At 41.6% G+C, this 22,959-nt stretch overlaps 2 protein-coding genes across 2 annotated transcripts in view; one reads left to right on the plus strand and one right to left on the minus strand.

Moving 5' to 3' along the window:
• Positions 1-22: 22 nt before the first annotated feature.
• Positions 23-8,515, minus strand: LOC116719557 (retinol dehydrogenase 8). Its single transcript, XM_032562098.1, has 6 exons — positions 8,233-8,515; positions 3,200-3,361; positions 2,920-3,099; positions 2,672-2,765; positions 1,585-1,768; positions 23-1,493 (listed from the first exon to the last, which is right to left on the minus strand). Exons 1-6 carry the CDS (start codon positions 8,336-8,338, stop codon positions 1,266-1,268), a joined length of 954 nt encoding a protein of 317 aa, XP_032417989.1. The 5' UTR covers positions 8,339-8,515; the 3' UTR covers positions 23-1,265.
• A 7,351-nt stretch (positions 8,516-15,866) lies between these two features.
• Positions 15,867-22,959, plus strand: part of LOC116720338 (collagen alpha-1(XI) chain-like) — a 55,182-nt gene continuing 48,089 nt past the window's right edge. Inside the window, exon 1 of the mRNA XM_032563532.1 lies at positions 15,867-16,293. Coding sequence (XP_032419423.1) covers positions 16,047-16,293 — 247 coding nt within the window. The 5' untranslated portion in view covers positions 15,867-16,046. The remainder of the gene's footprint in view (positions 16,294-22,959) is intronic.

Genomic DNA, 22,959 nt, shown 5'->3' on the forward strand with positions numbered 1-22,959 from the left:
CAAATATTTTTAAAATCAAGAATCAGGTGCACAAGTTTCAGTTTATTAGGAGTATTCTTTGTATCACACAGGGTCTAAATTATACATATGCATGCATTCACATATATGTGTAAAAATGTGAAAAACAAACACACCAAGTTTGAAACACCTTTAGTAATACTAGCTACTAATATAGCTATCTAAAAGATGTTTATTTCTAACTATTTTGTTAAAATGTCAATTGTTGTCTTGTTTTACATTGTATATTGTTTTAGCAAATATAAACTGCTACAGTCATGATGACTAAGACTGAACTACCTACAGTGGGTATGGAAACTATTGCAGCCATTTACTAAAATCAAAAAAGTTCATATTATTTCTCATGAATCTACACTCAGCATCTCGTCTTGACAGAAAAAAAACAGAAATGTAGAATTCTTTGCAAATTTATAAAAAATAAAAACTGAAATATCACATGGTCATAAGTATTCAGAATCTTTTCTGTGACACTCATGCTGTCCATTTCCCCTGATCCCCCTTGAGGGGGTCCTACCCCTTCACTGGAGTCCAGCTGTGTTTAATTAAACTGACTGGAGTTTATTAGGACAGGCACCCACCTGTCTATATAAGACCTTCCAGCTCAAAAAGAGTTGTGACATAGTTGATGTGCCCTTATTTTTAAATACCAACAATGCTGGCCAAAATCTAAATGTTTACAAAACCTTTTTGCAGAAAACAGATTAAAAACTTAGAAAACCTGGAGGCTCACGCCTTCTTCCTGTTCTATACTCCCATACGTTCCCTCTTTTAACCCTGCAAAATATGAATCTTTCCTGTTTACTATCTGTGCAGCAGTTTGTTTTCCTTTTTGTTCATAATCCCTGCTGAAATATCTGTTTTTCATGTCATAAAACTTGTCATATTTAACTTCTTTCTTAAAATCTATAATGCTATAGTGTTTATAATTGTCTTTATCAAATGTTGCAGCATTTACCACAATGACATGAAATGTCTTCATTAGTGACATCATTCTGGTTGCTTCATTTGATTTTCTTGTTTTTTTAAATTTTTTTTAAAGAAATTTTATCAAGCCGTATTAATTTGGCACTGAAGATAATGACTAATTTTGTCAGATTTAACCCCAATCCTGTCTCTAAGCACACATAAAATGTTATACATAGGATAATATTGTGAAACCATTTACTACAGTAAGCATGATCTTGGACTGCAAAGTACTTAAAATTGATTGTGTTTATAAGAAAGTACTTAGCAAATCACATTGGTTTTTAGTTTGGTGAAATTGTCCTTCTCCTCAGACATCCACAGGTTAGATACTTCATGGCAGTCACACTGACATGCATCACAGGCCCCATGTTAAAGAGCATGTGGTAGAAAGCATGAACAGACAGCCCTCCAGTTTCATCGGCGTACTTCAGTGCCACTATCGGCGTGTACAGCGGATTGGTCAGATTACGGAAACGAGGTCGACTTGCTTCGATCACTTTCTTGGTGCACTGTAGAAAAGAAAATATATTCACATACATTTAAACGTTCAAACAGAGTGGTGCTGATGAAGAGTAAAAAGTAAAGATGCAATAATTTTACTTTAGCAATGTCATCAGGTGTTTGTCCAAATGCCTCAAAAATGTCCACAGAAGATGGAAGATAGATGTTCTTGAAGTAATGCAGAGTATCAGGATCCGCTCCAGGATACTCCTTCTGTTTCACATCCTGAATCATCTTTGCTTCAAATTCTGTGTGCACCGGTCCTGGCTCGATCAGCGACAGGCTGTGATAAATCAGGTATATTAAGAGAAGGAGAAGATTTCAGCCATGGAAACAATTATGCTATTGTTAATTCACTTGTTATTCACTTAAAAACTAAAATCCTCAACATTGTTTGTTATTAAATACTGATACGTTCTGAAACTTTTGAGCAATGTTTTTCATTTTGAATGTTACATGCCAGTGTAAAACAGATGCAAACATATAATCTGTCCATCCTTCTTTCTAACAGGGTGTCCATCTGTCCACCAGTGTGTCTGCTGTGAGTAACAGGTCCAGGAGAGAAACCCAGAAATTCCTCTCTCAGCACTTCACTCCCTCTAGGGAATCCATGGTTTATCCAAGTCCTTCCATCGAGCTCTTGCTCTGCTTTGTTCAAAGAGGAGAAACAGTGGATCTGTGCTTCCACTGATTATCCGATTCTCCTGACCATGTAGACAAGGGTCAGAATGGAAAGAGATCACCAACACACTCTCTGTGTGACAGGACCTCAGATTCTCTCATCTGCATCGGATACATCTCGGATCCGTCCAGCTGATCCGTCCAAATTCTCCACCAGCGGAACCAGATGTATCCTTTCAAGACATCCATTCCCCAAGATTTTGTTCTGGTCTGGACCCCATTGAAAGCAGTTAATCAGCATCGCAAAAACACAGAAATTAAACTATATTGACAACTTTCAATAAAGATGTGGATGTAAAATGTGTATTTATACTAAGTTGCTTTAAAACTGTTATGTGTAGAAACAACATGTAAGATGCTGAAGTGTAGAGTTCACTGGCCATCAAACAACAAATACACTATTATGTATGTTAAGAGAGAATTCTTGCAAGAGACCCAAAAGGCATAGTTCAAGAGAATTTTAATCATAGCTTATTAAACAGTAAATCCCTTCAATGATACTTACATGACGTTAAACTTCAAAAGCTGCACAGCTAAACTCTCACAAAAGCCCTCCATGGCAAACTTGGAAGCAGCGTAGACATCATTAAACACAATACCTGAAGAAAAACAGACATGATTTCAGGCTGTGGAGAGACTTAGTGGATAATATTAGCCTCTTAATCTGTTGAGGTTTCTCTTTGTAAATTGCCCAGACCCCATTTAAAGTAAAGCTGGTATTTGTTTTCTGTAGGGTTTAGCATCTCTACTTACCTTGTAGTCCCATCACGCTGCTAACTACAATGATGTGTCCTCCTCTTCTTTGCTTCATGTCCGGCATCACTTCCTTGATCATCCTGATGACTCCAAAGAAATTAGTCTCAAATACTTTCTTCATCTCTTCAATAGAAATGCTTTCTACTGGACCCACCAGGCCAATACCTGCATTGTTGACTGTTAAAGATGAGGGAAACCAGAAGATAAAGAGAGTCCAACTGTATAATTAACACATATTTTAGACATTTTAATGCTAAAAATGTCATATTTGACTTACTAAGGACGTCTACGTGTCGATCTTTGATGCCGTTTATGCATTGCTTGACAGATTCATCACTGCAGACATCCAGCACAGCAAGAGAAAGAGTTTTCCCATATGCATCTCCAGCAGCCTCTACCAGCTTGTCCTTTCGTTTCAGGTCACGCATCGTGGCTATTACTGAAAACGGGGAAAAATATGTTAGTATAGGCCTATAGTTTTCAAGCTCAAGCTGCTATGAAATAAAATAAGTAAAAAGTCTTTTTTTTTTTTTTGAGAAGCTTCTATAAATGCCATCGGGGTAATGTTTCTATGTACGATCCTTGATTCATTCATCCTTTTTGTCTACAGACGGGTTTCCATTTGTGTTTGGGACAGGCTTTAACAGCACAACACCTTCAGGGTACAGCTTTAAATAAACGATGAGTCGGCAGCTTGCCCAGGTTCAGTAACTGAGGTTAGACATTCAGTGTCAAACTAAGTTCATTCATAAGTCGGTGGGTTTATTGAACACATAACAAAACACTTTACTCTGGTCCAGCATGAACATATGTATGGATACATATTAATGGTTCTTTACACATTTGTGCTGTAAAAAAACCTCATAATATTCCTTAATAAAATAATAAACCTTCAAATATTTATCAATAATGTATCCAAGTTTCTCAACTGACTGATCTTATTTTTTGGAAATTAATTTGATTTAAAGAAAGAATCATATTTAAAAAAAAATAAATAAATCTATTGAATACTGCAAAAACCTCTACAATAAACGCTTCCACTCTAGCAGCCCACAGAGCAGGAAGGTCACATTAATCTTCATGATAACCTCGAAAATCATCATGATTAACAGATTTGAAAACAATCAGTCTATGTGAAATGAATCTACATAGTATGTTCTCCAGAGCATGCTTTTTATTGTTGCTGTTCATTTGTTTCAAAAGGGACAGTACACATCACATAATATGCCAGAGTTAGCCATTTTTATTTACGACATACTTGACTTGTTATATGATATACTTATTTTCCATTTTTGGAAACAGGTTAGACAAAAATCCAAAATGTTTCTGGCACAACTTCACTGACTCCCATGGTGCATAGAGAGTAAAAAAATCTGCAGAGGTGAAGATTTCAGCAACACTTGAAGTTCTACTTTATTTATAGACCAATGTGTTTTGGTTTATGGCCTTCATCAGGGTCATTCAGCCAAAACGTATTGGTCTACAAATTAAATGATTTCTTAGCACTTCAAGTGCTACTGTAGTCTTCACCACAACAGCTTGCACACACATCTCTCACCTCTCCCTAACCCATTCCTAACCCCTAAACACACACCTCACCAACAACCTCCGATCATTTCAGATCATAAATAGATATTCCTTTATTTAACCAGGTAAACCCCATTGAGATCTAGATCTCATGTTCAAGAGGGACCTGGGCAAAAAATTTGCAATACATTGCAAATACAGTATAGAACATCACTGCTGCTAAACATAGCAAGTATAGTAAAAATAAATCTTAAGCTCCTGTGTGCTTAAGCAGCTCTGTTAGGGCAGCCACATTACACAGAGGTATTAGTTGTTATGTACTGATGGCACAGACGTATTCAGCCTGTGATCCAGAATCAAACTCTACAAGCCAAGGAATAATTAGTCAAAGCTGGGCTTTGCTGTCTCTTTTCAACTATTGCCTGAGGTGAGAGTCTAAAGACTATTCTACAACATAGGCAATAATGAGGTGTAGTGAGCAATGACCTACGCTGGTCACTTATTCAGATTTAGATAAACTATGAGCTTTATCAAAGTATCCAACAGTTCAGTAAGTTGAGTAACGTTTGTGATGGCCAAACCTATGGCCACACTCTTAAGTCGGTAACTCATTTTTTTGCACAACCTTTTTCATACAAACAGAAAACACTTTAGTTTTAATAAAACATTTATTTGGATACGTTTGTTCTATTTGTTAGCGTGCACATTTAGTTAACACGTGTATTTAAATCAACTTAAAGTTAAGTTTGTTTGCCTAATATTAACTTCTGTTTTCTTGCCTGCTACCTGCCATGGAGGAGCCAGACAAAAGAAGGGCCAGCGCTCAGCAGGCTTAAATGCTGATTGAACTGCACCACTGGTCCCTGCTGGCAGAATAAATACCCTGGGTGTCATTTCTTTGCTAGGTCAGTTATTTTTGTTTGTGCAGCCAGTTTGTTTGCATTTTTTTTGCCTGAGTTCAGTTTTGTTTCTTTGACCTCTTTTATGAGCTCAGTTTTTTTTTTTATCGTCTAATACTTTGGGTTAAAATAATAAAAAAAATAATATTTTTTTCTAATATTTCCTATGACTCCTCCTGTTTTCAACTCGGTTCAGCACGCATTTATAGAATTTATAATTTGAATCATGACTTATGATGTCCTTCTGAGCTCTAATCTATTATGGGGACACATACATAACTATAGATGAACTAATAGTTCTGGTGGATTTGAACTGAGTACACATTTAAAATAAGCAGCTTCTGTTCAGTCTGGGTCTGCAAGGTTCTGTGGGGCTCCTCTGACTGATTGGGACTCTTCACAGTGCAGGCAAACGTGAGGCACTGAGTAAAATTTAAAACCTCAACAGAATCCATGCCTCCAGAAAGCAATTGTTTCTCAACAGCAGAGAACCCAGACCTTCTGTACGAAGCAAAGTGTAGTAAAAAGGGCTGGTTTTTACCAGGCTGGTTGACGTGAACTCAGTTGAAGTTTAAAACTTTACCTGTGATGTGTGTCATGTGCAGTGTTGTATAAAGTACTGAAATCTCAGAGTCAAGTAAAAGTATAGGTACCTCTCCAAAATACGACTTTGGTAAAAGTCCAAGTCACTGACTGAAATGTTACTTGAGTTAAAGTCTTAAAGTATCTGAAACTTCTTGTACTTAAGTATGGAAATTACTGTAAAAATGGATGTACTCAAGTAATGTAATGAAAAGTACAAGTAAAAAATAAAACAAGGCAAATGCAGTTTGAATGACTTTTTTATATTTTGGTAAACTTGTCAAATACACTTAAAATAATGTACCCAACCAAGTGCAGGCAAAATTAAACCTGCTAATAAATTGTTCCAGTTTTAAAGAGTAGCACATGTTAATGGTTTGTGGTTTTGAACTTGCATGCCTTTCCTATATTCGTTAAATTTAGTCTAAATTGCTATCGCTATGGCTTCTGTCCCCCCTTGAACAGAGGAGTCTAGGTAGCCTGCTACAGTCAACATTAGGTCTAAGCTAAATACGCCACGTGTGGAACTGAAACAATGCCAAACAAAGTTCATTTATACAGGTAACGTTATGCTCAAGATTTCACAATAGTGCCTAATGACCAAGCTATAGTTACTGAAACAGGAGGATTATAACCATTTCATAAGACGTTACCTCGATGTGTTTCTTCAAGTTGGACGGGGAGTTTTTGTAAGATAGAATTTCCACATCTTCGGGCAGGAATAACATAAACTGCATGCGGTACGACGAATCTTTAACACCCACGAAAGAGTATATTGTGTTTAAATAAGGCCATGGGCTCTCATCACCAGCTGGTGGTTCCCCTGGAGCCGTGTCCGACGTAGTTGCAGTCGTTGTGGTCTCCGTCTCCTCCTCCATGTGGCTGCTGCTGATTGCGAGACTTGCTTTGTGTTTAATGGGAGAAGCGAAACAGGTGTATCCTATTGGTGGTGATGAACAAGCCCAGGCAGGTAGGCTACGGACTTTGTTGCAGTCAATCAGTAGGTGGGGTCAAAACACTTGCGTTTCTCTCTCTCGCTTTTTTGTAACGAGTAACTAAACCACACATTGAAAATGTATCGGAGTAAAAGTATGCGATTAAGTTCGGAAATATAGTGAAGTAAAAGTGAAAGTCATCAAAAATTTTCATACTCAAGGAAAGTATGAAGTACTCCAAAATATACTTAAGTAAAGTAGTGAAGTATTTTTACTTCGTTACTATACAACACTGGTCATGTGCCAGTTTGATGCTATGAAGCTTACCGGAAATGACCTGCACTGTAAACAACCAACTTCCACTGTGAAGAGAGAACCGCAGACCGAATGAAGCGGCTGTTAATGTTAATTCAATATTTGGAAGTGTTGGTCAACAAGGACTCAGTGGCTTTGTTCACCTCCTCTGCTGCCATCGCTAAACTAATTCTAGCGCACCATAATTCTAAAACAGTGCAGAAAATTTACGTCAATGTTCGCAACTTCTCCTTCTGTTCGCTTCGTTGATTGGCCCAGCTAAAATCGACCACAGACAATCCGAGTGAAGGGGAAAAATCCCAGACTGTCTGTGGATTTTAATCTCATAGGGAGGCAGTTATAGTGGAGTCAAGTTTTTTGTTGCCATAAGGAATAAGATTAATATCCAGTCATTTATTTTTAACAAGAAGTATATTTTCTAAAAATGCTAGTTATTATTGCATGTGTTTCAATGTTGACTTCATTGGCACTTTAATTTTAGACATTAAATATTGCTGTTCATGAGATGCAATTCAGTTAAAACTGCTGTTAAATAAGTTAAATAAGCGTAACACTGCTAAAAACATACTTGACACATATTTTGACATCTTACAGTGAGAAACAATTCAGGTCATCACATTTATAATAACGCAGTATATGTGTCAGACTATTATATGAAGACATGAGTTGTAGTTTCATTGATGTTTACATTTGCTCAATTATGAGCTTGTATTAATTTCACTTGGACTCTGACTTTGTGGAATGGTGATGTTGTCCAATCAGAGCCCTGCTTTTATTGTTCATGTATTAATAATTCAGATTTTGCTGGGGGGTTTTTTTTTGCACTGATTTAACAGAAACAAAAAGTTTATTAAACATAGCTGCTGCTATATAACACCATAGTGGCCATTACGTGTTGTGGAGAAATAAGAGGATAGCAGAGTGAATGTGCAATTAATCCTATTTTTGCAATAATTTGTTACTTTTTTTGAATACTTTGAAGCTATAACATATTTAAATGCTACAGCAATAGAATTTAAGTTGCCAATGATCTCATCAATCCAGATACCTACCGTGATAGCGCTTCTTCTCATCCTTGGCCAGCATCACAGCCATCCGTAGGCCAATCCCAGAGGAGCAGCCAGTGATCAGGACCACCTTCTGTGCAGGACTCACCATAATTCAGCTGCTGGTCCTGCTCTTTTTGCAGACCAGAAGACAGACACCAGTGCAGAGTCAGTGCTAATCTGAAGTGAGAAGAAGAGCTGCAGTAAGAGGATAAAACACAGAGAGGGAGTCACATGGACAGGGTGAAAATCTACAACAATCCTAGGATTATCTAAGGGGATGTCCCTTCATAACAGACAGTGTGGCAAATGTGTTTATTGGTGAAATACGGGGATGGTGCTTAAAAAAAAGGGGGGGAAAAAAAGTTAGAAATGTGTGGATGGCAGCGCCTTAGATTTGCCGCCATCTAGTGGCCAGTATGCTCATTCCAGGAACAGGTCTTTCTAAAGTTATGTTACGGATTTTTTCGTGGTAATTCTTCAATGAATCAGCAGACCTTGTTCTGCTGCTACACACACAGCCAACCATCATGCTTTTACTTTAGACTGAGATAACCTCCAAATACAAAATGCATACAGAAATTATAAACTACATAAATAAAAAAAGCACACCCCTTCTCTCTCATATGTATACATGCACCCCCCCCCCCCCACACACACACACACCCGCACACACACACACACACCCGCACGCCCACACACAAACACACACACACCCTTCTTGATTATGGCTGGCAGTCATGATTTCACTGCACTTATAGCAGGAGTGAAGGAGCTGGAAAAATGCCTGGAATCCATGTTTCCTTCAGTCACTGTCTGCAGTGTACACCTGAAACTAAACCACTCTGATCCAAAAACATGAACTCCTAATAGTTATTATTCAGCACATTAACAGTATCTTTATTTTTGATCTTGTAAAGACAAGAGATCTGGCTAATAAGCCAGGTGTCTCCAAATGTGAAACCACTTCTTTCTGCATAATGGCACAAAACACAATCCATATTACAGCTACAATGGAAGCTACTTTTCACTTATTACTAAAAACATTCAATTGACAGCATTTATTACATATTATTTTAAAAAAGATTATAGAACAAACCAAATCAAGATGTTATACAAATATATAAGTACATCTTAACCATTGGGGATTTTTAACAGTACAAAATGGGACATCCTACTTAAGTATATATATATATATAATACATAATTGAACTTATACATATAATTGATACAAATGTTTGCACAAAACAAGCATTGTGATGGCCAAAGGGGGAGCCGACACATTTGTGTATGATCTAATTTAGTGCCAGCCTCTTTTTTCTCTGAACTTATCCTAAAAGCTAATAAAGATTGTCGTAATGGTCTCTTCTGGACTTTCCATTTTGTGGGCAGAGCAGCATAAGCTCCTGAAACAAGTGGTTATTCTTTCTACAGCTAACTGCATGTACATATCTTAGGAGCACTTCTCTGTTTGTGAAAAAAGTTTGGGTCGGGCAAAGACAGACAGGTGGTGGAATTTGGAATCTGCAGCAGCATATTTTTATTAGTTGGGCAGCAACGCTGTCCTGTTCCAGCATGTTGCACTAGCTCATGGGCTTGTACGCATATTCAAAGACAAAAACAGACAAAAAAAGGAAAAAAAAAGAATGAAATTCAGTGTGGAACAAGCTCCTGCTGTTTCAGGTCCTTTGGTAAACTGTGGTTTCTGAAGATTGCACCTGACTGAAACAGATGAGTGTAACACCATCCACTGCAGGAAGTTTTAGACAGGAAGTCTTAAAGAAGTAAAAGAAGATCATTCTGCTTTGTTTTTTTGGCTCAATGACATTGCAAGAGGATGAATTAATCATGATAAAATATAGGTTTCTAAATTACTTGAAATTTTATGACAGATTTTTGCTGGAATTCAAATGTCTTTTTTCATAAAACAAAATGTTCAGTGTCTATAACTCATTTCAGAAAGCTCATACTCACATAGAAATATTTCAAAGCTTTATATCTTGTAATTTTTATGATCAGAGCTTACATATAATAACAACCCAAAATTCAATTATGACATTGTGAAAAAGCCATAAATTTAGATGTCTGCGCATGCATTTTTAATTGATAGTAATCTTACCCCATTCATAACTCCTTGTGTTTCCATAGCAACTAAAACAAACAAGACCCGGACAGGTTTTGACATCATAATGTCAATGAGAACCACTATGTTCTCATCAATGATGTCATAAATGTTCATAGAGATACAAGAATTCTCAGTTTGCTTTTCAACTTGGTTGGAGGTAGATCGATTCCAGAGAGACGACTTCAACCTGACTTTACAAACCATTTTAACTGAACACCAAGTCAAGAGGATTTTTGCCTGTGATGGGACCTTGGATTTCTTGTTACAAAGGGAGTTGAAAATTTGTTAGGATATATCACAAGAGGCAACAATGTCTTTGTAGAGAGCTTTGAGGACGAGAGATCAAACTACTTTGCTTTTGACATTGAACCCTGAAGACCAAAAGGACATGGAAGATTCCTCTAAGGATGAGAAAGTTGCCGTCAAAACCACAACTATGGATTTGACAGTAAAGGCATCAGAAGACTTTGTTGCTTTTGAAAGTGTCAATGTTCCTCATGACCAAATGGACCTGGATGTGTTTGCTTGCTCACAGTTTTAGTGAGTTACCTTTACTACCACAGTTAACTCTTTGCCAACACAGATATTACAAAAAAATGTCTTTACCAGTCTTCCCAAAAACATAACGGACCTGGATGTGACTCCAGTGAGGAAATTGTGACAAATATTGAAGAAATCTATGAGGATTCATCATCAGAAGAATCCTCTTCAGCAGAAGAAAACTCAGAAGATGAAATTCAAAAGGACAGATGATTTCAACAGTGTGGATGCTAATCTTGAGCCAACCATGTACTTTTGAAAATTTTCCAACTCATTCTTCATGTCATGAAGTGCGGGTGGTGAAGTGGTGAGGCAGAGGCAGCGGACCCAGGAATGATGAATTATGATGTTTTTAATGAAAATAACTTAGTCCAAACAACGAGCAGGAGTAACACCAAACTGAACACGAGGAGACTAAAACATTGAGCGAGACCCGACGAGAGACAAGGAAACACAGGTGGAGTTAAATACACGGGAGGGTAATCACAGAAACGAGACACACCTGCGAAACAATCAAGGGGAGGACAGGACAACGAAGAGACTAAGGACACAGAAAACTCTAAATAAACACAGAAAAACACAGATCCTGACAGTACCCCCCCCCTCAAGGGCGGCTACCAGACGCCCACAAAACAAAAACACAACAAGGGTGGGTGGAGGGGCGCTGGACGGCGGGCCAGAGTCCAAAATAACACAAAACAACCCACCGTTGTGGGCGGAAACACCGGGAGGGCCAAGAGTCCAAAAACAACAAAAAACTACCCACAGGGTGGGCGGAGGCAAAGGAGGCGGGAACCACGGAGGTGGTCTGGCGGTCGTCCGCGGCGGCGGGAACCACGGAGGCGGTCCGGCGGTCGTCCGCGGCGCTGGAGGCGGGAACCACAGAGGCGGTCCGGCGGCCGTCCGCGGCGCTGGAGGCGGGAACCACAGAGGCGGTCCGGCGGCCGTCCGCGGCGCTGGAGGCGGGAACCACGGAGGCGGTCCGGCGGCCGTCCGCGGCGCTGGAGGCGGGAACCACGGAGGCGGTCCGGCGGCCGTCCGCGGCGCTGGAGGCGGGAACCACGGAGGCGGTCCGGCGGCCGTCCGCGGCGCTGGAGGCGGGAACCACGGAGGCGGTCCGGCGGCCGTCCGCGGCGCTGGAGGCGGGAACCACGGAGGCGGTCCGGCGGCCGTCCGCGGCGCTGGAGGCGGGAACCACGGAGGCGGGAACCACGGAGGCGGTCCGGCGGCCGTCCGCGGCGCTGGATGTGGCAATGGGGAGTCCCGGGGGCCGCCCACAGACGGCGATGACGAGCCCCTCGAGGCAGGGTCTCTGGTGGAGAACAGGGGGTCGGGGTCTCGGGTGGAACACTGGGGGTCGGGGTCTCGGGTGGAACACTGGGGGTCTGAGTCTCGGGTGGAACACTGGGGGTCTCGGTCTCGGGTGGAACGCAGAGGGTCTCGGTCTCGGGTGGAACGCAGAGAGTCTCTGGAGGAACGCAGGGAGTCAGAGTCGGAACGCAGGGAGTCAGAGTCGGAACGCAGGGAGTCTGGGTCTCGGAAGGAACGCTGGAGGTCAGGGTCTCGGAAGGAACGCTGGAGGTCAGGGTCTCTGGAGGAACGCTGGGAGTCTGAGTCGTCTCGGAAGGAACGCTGGGAGTCTGAGTCGTCTCGGAAGGAACGCTGGGAGTCTGAGTCGTCTCGGAAGGAACGCTGGGAGTCTGAGTCGTCTCGGAAGGAACGCTGGGAGTCTGAGTCGTCTCGGAAGGAACGCTGGGAGTCTCGGAAGGAATACTGGGAGTCTCGGAAGGTGCGCCGGCTGATTCGGCCTCGGGTGCGCCGGCTGGAACGCCGGCTGATTCGGCCTCGGGTGCGCCGGCTGGAGGTGAGCCGGAGCGGAGCCTCGGGGCCGGCTGCGGGGGCGAGCCGGAGCTGAGCCTGGGAACCGGCTGCGGGGGCGAGCCGCAGCGAAGCCTTGGAACCGGCTGCGGGGGCGAGCCGCAGCGAAGCCTTGGAAACGGCTGCGGGGGCGAGCCGCAGCGAAGCCTTGGAAACGGCTGCGGGGGCGAGCCGCAACGAAGCCTTGGAAACGGCTGCGGGGGCGAGCCGCAACGAAGCCTTGGAAACGGCTGCGGGGGCGAGCCGCAGCGGAGCCTGGGAACCGGCTGCGGGGGCGAGCCGCAGCGAAGCCTTGGAACCGGCGGGGGCGAGCCGCAGCGAAGCCTTGGAACCGGCTGCGGGGGCGAGCCGCAGCGAAGCCTTGGAACCGGCTGCGGGGGCGAGCCGGAGCGGAGCCTGGGAACCGGCAGCGGAGGTGACAGCTCCGGAAGGCGACGAGGGGCCGGGTCCACCGGCGGCTCACGTCGCTGTCTCCGGGCTGACCGTGGAGGTGGCGGCTCCGGAGAGCGACGAGGGGCCGGATCTGCCGGCGGCTCACGTCGCCGTCTCCGGGCTGACAGCGGAGGTGACGGATCCGGAAGGCGACGAGGGGCCGGTTCTGCCGGCGGCTCACGTCGCCGTCTGTGAGCTGGTCGCGGAGGTGGCGGCTCAGGAAAGTGACGAGGGGCCGGATCTGCCGGCGGCTCACGTCGCTGACCTCCCGGACGGAGGAATCGACGGGGGCCGTATCCGGGGGGTGCCAACACCAGTCTCGTCCCCCGGAAAAGCTCCCGCTGCAAGTCGGCAAGAGCCTCCGCCAGCTCCCTGTCCTCCCTGCCGGACCTCCGCCACGGGCCGCTCTGCCCTTTAGGCGGTAACCTCACTGCAGCTGGGTCCATCATAGCAGCCTCACCTTTCGGTCTGGTCGGGTCCTACTGTCATGAAGTGCGGGTGGTGAAGTGGTGAGGCAGAGGCAGCGGACCCAGGAATGATGAATTATGATGTTTTTAATGAAAATAACTTAGTCCAAACAACGAGCAGGAGTAACACAAACTGAACACGAGGAGACTAAACATTGACGAGGACCCGACGAGGAACAAGGAACACAGGTGGAGTTAAATACACGGGAGGGTAATCACAGAAACGAGACACACCTGGGAACAATCAAGGGGAGGACAGGACAACGAAGAGACTAAGGACACAGAAAACTCTAAATAAACACAGAAAAACACAGATCCTGACACTTCAACTGTTGGATGAATGCCACAACACATAGCATTATGAACTTGAGTATTACCTGAAGGTTTGTGGCTCAGAATCTGGACTTTTTACAGAGACGTCATTGTTTCCAAGGTTTTTCTTTACAGCAATCCACCATTCAGGAAGATATTTTCCCCCAGATGAAGTCTTTGCAGTTCAGAAGGAAATAATTGAAACACTGAAGATGAAGGATGTAGTACATCGGGACAAGCCAGGAGTCTTTTTGTTTTATATGTTGCACTATCTGACCCAATATGTCATTAACACAGACTGTGAGCTGTACAGAGGTGACTATTGTGAACAATGTCAGAAATCTTCACATATTATTCGTAACCTTGGTCCTGTCATTCCCCTACCAAAGGAACAACGAGAGGACAATACAACTACTCTTCTGGACTGTTATATGTGTGGAATTGCAGAATGTTGTGACACCTGAAACCCTAACATAAAGACAAAATGCTTTTTCAAAGTCGCTGATGTGATGACCCTGATACTCCCATGGTCAGTCAGTCCAGATGATTTAAGATATTCTGTGATTCCTGACCCAATCCTTGAAATTCCTGTAGAAACTGGAACTCATTTGTACCGTCTGTCCTCAGTCATTTGCTTGTGACAAACAACAACTTCTGACACTAGCAGCCTTTAAACATATCTGATGTTTAAGGCTGAGGATGACCGGGCATCACTTACAAATATGCACCGTGAAGCTGACATTTGCCATAATGGGTACATCTACATTTATGAAACTACCACAGAAGGACAGGACAAATTTACTGTTGGACTCAAAACGACCCATGACCAACTACAAAGATAGTGCTTCAGACAGATTTTGTATTAAGTGGGTGGAACATGTCCTTCACAGAGTCAGCCACGTTCCCCGCCTCCATTGTTGAGGCGACTTATCGGAGTTGTGGCTACAAGGTTGTCTGTGCCTGTTTTGGGGGGCAACCCTAGAATCAGCTTGTGGGCACCAGAAGGGAGGGAAACTGTCAAGTTGAAGATAGAGACCTATGAGGTCTTTTTGGTCTGAACCCCGGAAGCAGCTGATGGGTACTGACAGTCCAAGCGGCATGCAGCTCGGGTGGTCGATGAGGTAAAAACTAGGATGTGGGAGAAGTTCACAGAGGCCATGGAGAATGACTTGGGCAGAGTACTTTGAAAACCTCCTCAATCCCACCATCACATCTTCCACTGAGGAAGTGGAACCTGGGGACTTTGGATCAAGCTCTGCTGAGTTGACCATGGTGAGAGGAGCAGAGAAGGAGTGGGCATACTTTCGGGCTCCTATCTTGGTGCCTGTGTGTTGTTAAATTTTTTGGTCAGTCTACGTACCCTCTTTTATGGGCACAAGGTTTGAATAGTGACCGAAAGAATGAGATCGCGGATACAAGCGGCTGGAGTGAGTTTGTGTGTTTTTCTGGGCTCTTTCATATAGACAGGGTGATCTGACCCCAGATAAATGGAAGAAAATGGACAGATGGATAATCCCAGATTTTACACATAATTTTGCAATTTGTTTGTCTAATTCCATCCTTTTAAAACATAATTCAAATGTTATGATCAGTAATTTAGTTTTTGGCCATTTGATCAAATACTTAAAAAAAAATTTTTTTTCACTTGAGTAATGTTTCTGATGCCCATATTTTACTTACCTTTGAGAAAAAAATATGCTGAGGTGGTAACACCCTGTTCACAATTTTTGGGTACTCTACCTAAGTGAGTTAATGATATTACTAAATAGCCTAGTAAGTATATCTAAGCAACCCAGTAATTATTTAAACAATCACACTGTTCGTAATTATTATTGTGTCCTCCAGCCCCACTAGTCCAAAACGTCTCAGTGAGGGAGGGGTGGCCAAGTGGAAGGAGGAAGGGAAAGTGAGGGAAAATCTCCGAGTATGAAAGAGAAAACACCTTCTTGGACTTTGTTTTTATTTGCCGCCGGACTGCTGTGTACATGCTCTCAGACCTTAAACAGTTGGAAGTGAAGCAAAAAATGAGTTCGAGGTTGATGTGACGTAATTCCACATTTGTCTTGATGCGCGCGCGCTCTCTCTCAGCTGCCAGCTGTCGGAACGCGCGCACACACAGACGCACTTCTGAACTGCTGCGGCTCGCTCAGAGCGTCTCACCGCACGTGTCCCGCCTGGAGAGAGTTATTGTTAGTGAACAATATCGCTGCAGAATGGTGAGACGATGGAGAATAAAGAGCCGCACAAGGATGTCGCCGCCTCTGCTGCTGCTGCTGCTACTGATTGTCACTTTCTTCTGTATCTCAGACGCAGGTAGGTGGGATTGTTTCTTTTATGTGTGTCTGAAACTGTTTTTTGTCCACATTAATTTGCCTTATCAGACATACATTAAGCGTAACTGGTTCCCCGTTTCTGTTATTTTCTCTCCTGATCTCTCCGTCTGCCAGTCTATTTTTTGCAACAAGTCCACTTGAGTATCAGTCAATCAAGTTTATTTGTTTAACACATTTCAGCAACAAGGAAGCTCAAAGTGCTTCACATAATAAAAACACAAAAATACAAAGTCATGAAAGAGTCCACACAGTAAACCAGTAAACATTACATTTTGTCGAATGCCATCGGCACACATAAAAATGTTGGTCAATGTTTCATTTATGATCGTTCAAAAGCAGGTGGGTTTTTAGTCTAGATTTAAAGGAACTCGGTGTTTTCAGCTCTTTTGCATTTTTCTGGAGGTTTGATCCATAGATGGATATAATCTTCGATTTGTTATCTGTATCAAATAAACAATACATTCGAGAGACACTGTTTAATTTTGCTTTGTTTATTGTTTAAGGTCAGGTGATTATCATGAATATTTTCCAGTTAATCAAAGCTCTCCATGTGGGGATTTGAGTTTTTCTGTGTTTATTTTAGGTTTCTGTGTCTATTGAGTCTCCGTGTTGTCCTGTCTACCCCTTGATTGTTCCCAGGTGTGTCTCGTTTCCTGATTACCCTCTGTGTATTTATACCCACCTGTGTCTCTGTGTCTTTGTGGTTTCTGTCTAGTCGTGTCCAGCTGTTGTATCGCTCTTGCTGCGTCTTATGTTTGTCCGTAGTTACCAGTCGCTACCAGTTTTGAGCCTTAGTCTTCTGCTCATCTGTGCTGCCTAGATTTTGGATTTCGTTACCATGAAATCATCGTCATTTCTCCAATAACTGGGTCCACTGCGTCTTCCTCACCACCTCACACTGCATTTCATGACACTCCAGGGTAAAGGATGCTTTTGTTTTACGGGTTATGTCATCACACCGGGTCGTGCTTCCTTCAAAACTTTATACACTGATCTGCCCATTTCTGGGCTCCAAAGCCTGGTGCACAAGACAGTCTGGAGAGGTGCAGGCCTTTTATGTGTCTGGGCTTGTTCTACCATACCTGCTGCTGTATCTTTATACTGCAGCACTTGAGGATATTTAACCTCCTCAGCTGGGTAATGCAGAACAGACTCGGGCAAACCAAAGTGTGCTGTGGGCTGAGCTGCAGTTGGAGTTCTTTGTTTTCTGCTGCAGCGCCTGGAGCTGCACAGGAACCAGATGGGGAGGACTTTATTCTGCAGTAGTTGGAGGCATCACTGATGATTTAATAAAGTGGGCATTGGTGAGCTCCTCATTTTAAACACTGATAGAGGATTTTCAGGAATAATTTATTTTAATGTCATAATTAAAATAAAGACTTTAGGGAAAAGTTGATCTTAAATGCATCTCAATGCCCAGTCCTTGGATAACTTCTCAAAGGCAAATTTTGAAGAAAATATGAACGGTAAAGAACTGTCAGGATTAAAGTTTGGTTTTGATGCCACTGGTTTACAATCATTGTTCGTTTCTTTTTTTTTATTCTCATTGTAGCTGGAGTCGATGGCAATCTTCCTAAAAACACTGCACTGGACTGTTGTGGATTTATTGCGTTGCTTTGCAGACAGTTACAATAAAACTTTAACACATTAAAGTGAAACTTTAATGTGTTAAAGTTTTACACAAAGTGTAAAACACATTAAAGTAAAACTTTGTTTTCTATTGAAAATGTGTGTGGTTAAACCAAGACATAAATGCTTAATTGTGAAGTGAAATTAAATCAATAATTAATTTTTCAGGCTTTTACAAATGAAAATCTTTACATTTCGGCATGCGTTTTTATTCACCCACCTTCATATTTTCATTTATAAAGGATTTTGAAAATCAAGTATTAGTCTGATCCTTTTAAGTACAATCAGGTACAACTAATTAATTTACATTGTGCATCATGGCAGTGGGGAACTTGTCAACATTTGTCAACATTTATGGGGAAATGTGTGGTGCTAAATACAGGTTTGTCTTTGAAGAAAAAGAGAAAAAAGCTGCTAAAGACTTGAATGACTGTGGGGAGGTTTTCCTCCCAGTGAGACAATGGTTCAGAATGTGTTAGAACAGAATAATCAAATCTAATTCTGAAATCCAGTGAACAGTCAATGACAAAATGGGGAAACAGATGTTGTCTACTAAGGTTCACCACCCTGCCATGTTTTCTCCATTTATGGATAATGGTTCTCACTGGTTTGCTGGAGCCTCAAAGCCTTGGTAACTCTTTTCAAAGTTAATGTTAATGGATTTGTTTTTCATCTGTTCTTAATTTCTTCAGATGATGTGTTCATTTCCAAGATCTTTTTGCTTACTCAGTGTTGTCAGCAGTCCCTACTAAAATTATGTTTTGGCTCTACTCTGGCAGGCCATGGTTAGGCTTGTGAAATCATACTTCGCCCATCTTGCCTGCTGCTGGTGCTCAGAGGGCCGGTGCATGGCAGCCTGGCCTGTCAGCTGTGGCTACTGCCCAGTAGCTCACCACCATCAGCATGTGAACGTGTGAAGGACTGAATGTAGTGTAAAGCACTTTAGGTTTCTATGGAATTGATAAAGCACTGTACAAGTATAAACTATTTACTATTTAGAATAGAATAGAATACACTTTATTGATCCCAATGAGAAATTGATTGTTGGTTGACAAGGCATTCCATCCAAGGTATTAAATATTACTAATACAAATAACCATAAGAGATAAAATGTATAATATATACACCTAAGAGTTATGCAAGTTATTCAATATCACTGAATATAAATAAATAAATAAATAAATAAATAAATAAAAAAAACCTATAAGAAAATAAATAAGTGCAGAGAAAAGTTGATTTAAGTTGGTCAGATGTGGGCATTGAAAAGTCTGATGGCTACAGGTAAAAATGATTTCCTGTGTCGCTCTGTGGTGCATTTAGTTAAAATGAGTCCGTGGCTGAAGCCTCTCCTGTAGCCTGCCAGCACGTCATGAAGAGGATGAGACTTGTTGTCCTCCTTCACCTTAACAGGATCCTTCTCTATGACATCACTACCAGAGAATCTAACTCCACAGCATAGAGGATGCCAGTGCCAGACTTATAGTCTGTGGTTGCCAGACCACAGACTATGGTCTGGCAACCTTGCTCAGGGCCAGCAGATGTTGAAGGACCTCAGCTGCCTCAGAAAGTAGAGGCGACTTTGGCTCTTCCTGTGTGGAGCGTCAGTGTTCTTGACCCAGTCCAGTTTATTGTCAATGTGGAATTCCAGATATTTATAATTCTCCTCAATGTCCACACTGACTCCGTGAATGGTAACAGGTCACCAACATCCTGGTCCTCCTCCTCAGATCCACCAGCTCCTTGCTTTTTGTCACATTGAGCTGCAGGTGGTGCAGCCCACACCATGTGACAAAGTCGCCTACAGCAGCCCTGTACTCAACCTCATCATCCTCACTGATAGAACCAACAACAGCTGAGTCATCTGAGAACTTCTGTAAAGACAGTCTCAGTGCAATAGCTCTGAAGTTGGTTGTATAGAGGGTGAAGAGGAAAGGAAAAAAGACATAAAGGACATTTAATTTATTCCTTTAAAAAAATAAATAATTGTCATCATTTGTATTTGATGTTCACTCAGCTTTCCTTTGTCCTGTATGAGAATTTGCTTAATGATATGAAATGTTTAAATGTGACAAAATAAGTAAAATAAGAAGGAATCTTTTTGCTACAGCACTGTAGTAATATACACATGTTCAAACACCTCTCTGTGTGTGCAGGTTATTACCCTGGGGTCACATTTGGGGTCAGTTTCAGAACCAATCAATGGCTCTGTAGATGTCTGTGTTAATCACAATTCTTTAGAAAAAAAAACCTTGTTTGTTTTTACATTTTCATTCTTTGTTCCTCAGTTACTGGGCAAAAGCTTTTATACTTGTCTTTATTTTATTGTCTGTTTAACATCAGTCTTACTGCCATCTGCATCCATTCATTTGCCTTTCAGAAATTCTGGTTGGGTGTGAAATCAGATCGTAAACCTTCAAGCAATGTGGTCAGGTTACGGTCAAGCGTGTCATGATCTGACGTGAGGTGTGTCATAAACTTTACATTACTGGATTATTGTATCAAGAACTTCTTATTCATAACTGTTGTGTTAAAAGCAGCTACATTTGAGTAAATCTTTTCCTTTCCCAGATCAAAGATGGCCCAGCAGTAAAAGAATTGAATTTATATGGCACTTTTGTAGTCAAACCGACAACGCAAACCACTTTTCTAGCTACATTCGCCCAATCAACCTCACATTCATTGATAGTTAGACCGGCGTTTCCCAACCCTGATCCTCGAGGCATAAACATAACCACAAACCACAAATCTGGAGCAAGCAGAAACTGAGTTCATTTAAATCAATGCTAGAAACGTACCTGTTTAGAGTTGCCTTTGATTAATAGTAAGGGACACACTGATCAACATAATTGATGTCTATTAGTTGATATTCATGACATTTGATAAACTGTAACATTTACTGCTTATTTAATAATTGATGACTGTATGATGTAAAGCAATTTAAACTGCGTTGTTGCTGAAATGTGTTGTAAATAAACTTGACTTGACTTGAATATGGTGGATGATAGAAAAGGAGCCCTTTTAGTTCATTCTTGAACTCAGTTGTGTAACAATGTTTTACAAAGTGTTTGGTTAGAACTACTTAACTTTAATCCCAGCAGTGTAAATTCAGCATTGGGATAAAATAAATAACCTGTAATAATCAGCTTTGACTACGCTACTGACTCTCTAGATAGTTTTCTGGTCAAACTGTGAATGTTGAACATAGGTAGCTTGTGCTAACTACTTTAATAATAAATAATCAATATCAATATAATCAATAATAGAACTATTTTTAAAAAATACTCTTTTGGATCAAATTTGATAGAATAAATGAGTCAATTTCAGCAAATGTGAGGGTCAGTTCCTGTCCAGCCATAGCGGTCTGGACAGGAATAACAAACACTCAGACCCTCCAGGCACTCACCTGTTGAGTGCATGAGTACATCCAGAAAAAAAACCCCCATCCACTTCAGCAAACAAGACAAACTAAAGCGTTGCTTGGAGGGTGCCGAAGGGTACCACTAGCTGCGCTAATGCGTCAAGGTAATGCTCCAACATTGATGTACGAGAGCAACTTGAACTATGTGTTTTTTAGCCTCATAGACCCAATGACTGACGGACCGCAAGTTCAAATCGTGGCAGTGGCAGCTCTTTCAGTGTCAGCTGCCACTGCTGGCTGCTGGGAACTGATACAGCATAGTGGTGGCAGCATCTGACTTTTATGGCAGCTGACAAGGATTCCGTGGCAGGTTGAATGTTGAATATGAATACATTTATTTTGAATAAATCAATAAAAAGAAAAAAAAAAAACAATACAAAAAGAAATCATTAAAAAAATTAAAAAATCAAGAATATGGATATGTCTAAAGTCTGATCAGGTTGTTGAGAAATAATCATTTATGAAGAATGAGGAAACTCCTTCTAGTCTCTTCTATAGCCTAACAAACTGGGCAACAATATTTGGTTATAACTTGTTTAACTTCTTTCCCAGCAGGTTAAGCCCAGATGTTTGGTAAACAAAATATCCCAGCAGTTTTTTGTGTGTTGTAGACAGATTGATGTGAATCACTGATGACCTCATGCTGAAATGTAATTTGTCTTTCTTAACTCTTCAAAAATCAGCAGGTCTGATTTTTTTAAAGACGAGAACAAAGATGCCTTTTCTACCTGCATACTCTGCACCTTGTGTGTCAGTTACTTGTATCCCCGGCAGACTACTTGCCTAGCTAAGAGCTGGCACTGCACTTTTCTACCCTAATGAACAATTAGACAGCATACATAATATGTCAACATTGGAGGATCTGAAATGAAGTGGGTTCACTGGCTCACTGAGAGGAAAATCTCTTGCAGGAGTGATTGATGACAGAGATCTTTGAACTGATAGTTTGAGTCGTTTTGTTGAAGTGAGGTTTTTAGGTCCGCTCCAGCAGAATGCTGTTTCTAGAGGCGTTTTTTGCAGCCGAGTTATAGGGTGATAACTAAGTTCCTCATTAACTCATTCTTTCCTGGGACATCTTGGTTTTGGGTCTTGTTTTTCCCATAAAAAGTGTCACCGGTGCCACATGCCTTTTCTTAAACCCATAACTATCTAATATGACTGAAAAAAAATGTAGTTTTTTCTTCTGGCGTTTTGTGAAGTATTTTCCTATTGAGTGTATGGGAAGAGTTTTAAACATAGTGCAGGGTTAAGCTCTTTTAAAACAACATCTAAAAGGTTTTATATGTCAGTTCTCTGATTTGTTAGCTACATTCCTACATTAAATCTCTAACATGTTCATGTTCACATGTAATCTATATTACATTAGAGTTTCTTTAGCAGAGATTAATAAAATTGCTGTCTTACGAAGAGCCTAGAGCATCAATGCATAGAATGTGCCTTCTAGTTGATCATTTTCCAGGTTGGCAGATTATCAAACCTAATATTTAAGGTTTGATGATCTGTCACTCACTCCTACTTTATTCCAGGGGCTCAAGACTGCACCCAAAAGAGGACCTTTGGGGTGTGTTAGAAGGAGAATTTCAGGATTGTTGGTTTGTT

The sequence above is a fragment of the Xiphophorus hellerii genome, chromosome 5 (genome assembly GCF_003331165.1).
Source record: "Xiphophorus hellerii strain 12219 chromosome 5, Xiphophorus_hellerii-4.1, whole genome shotgun sequence".
Taxonomy (NCBI): Eukaryota; Metazoa; Chordata; class Actinopteri; order Cyprinodontiformes; family Poeciliidae; genus Xiphophorus; species Xiphophorus hellerii.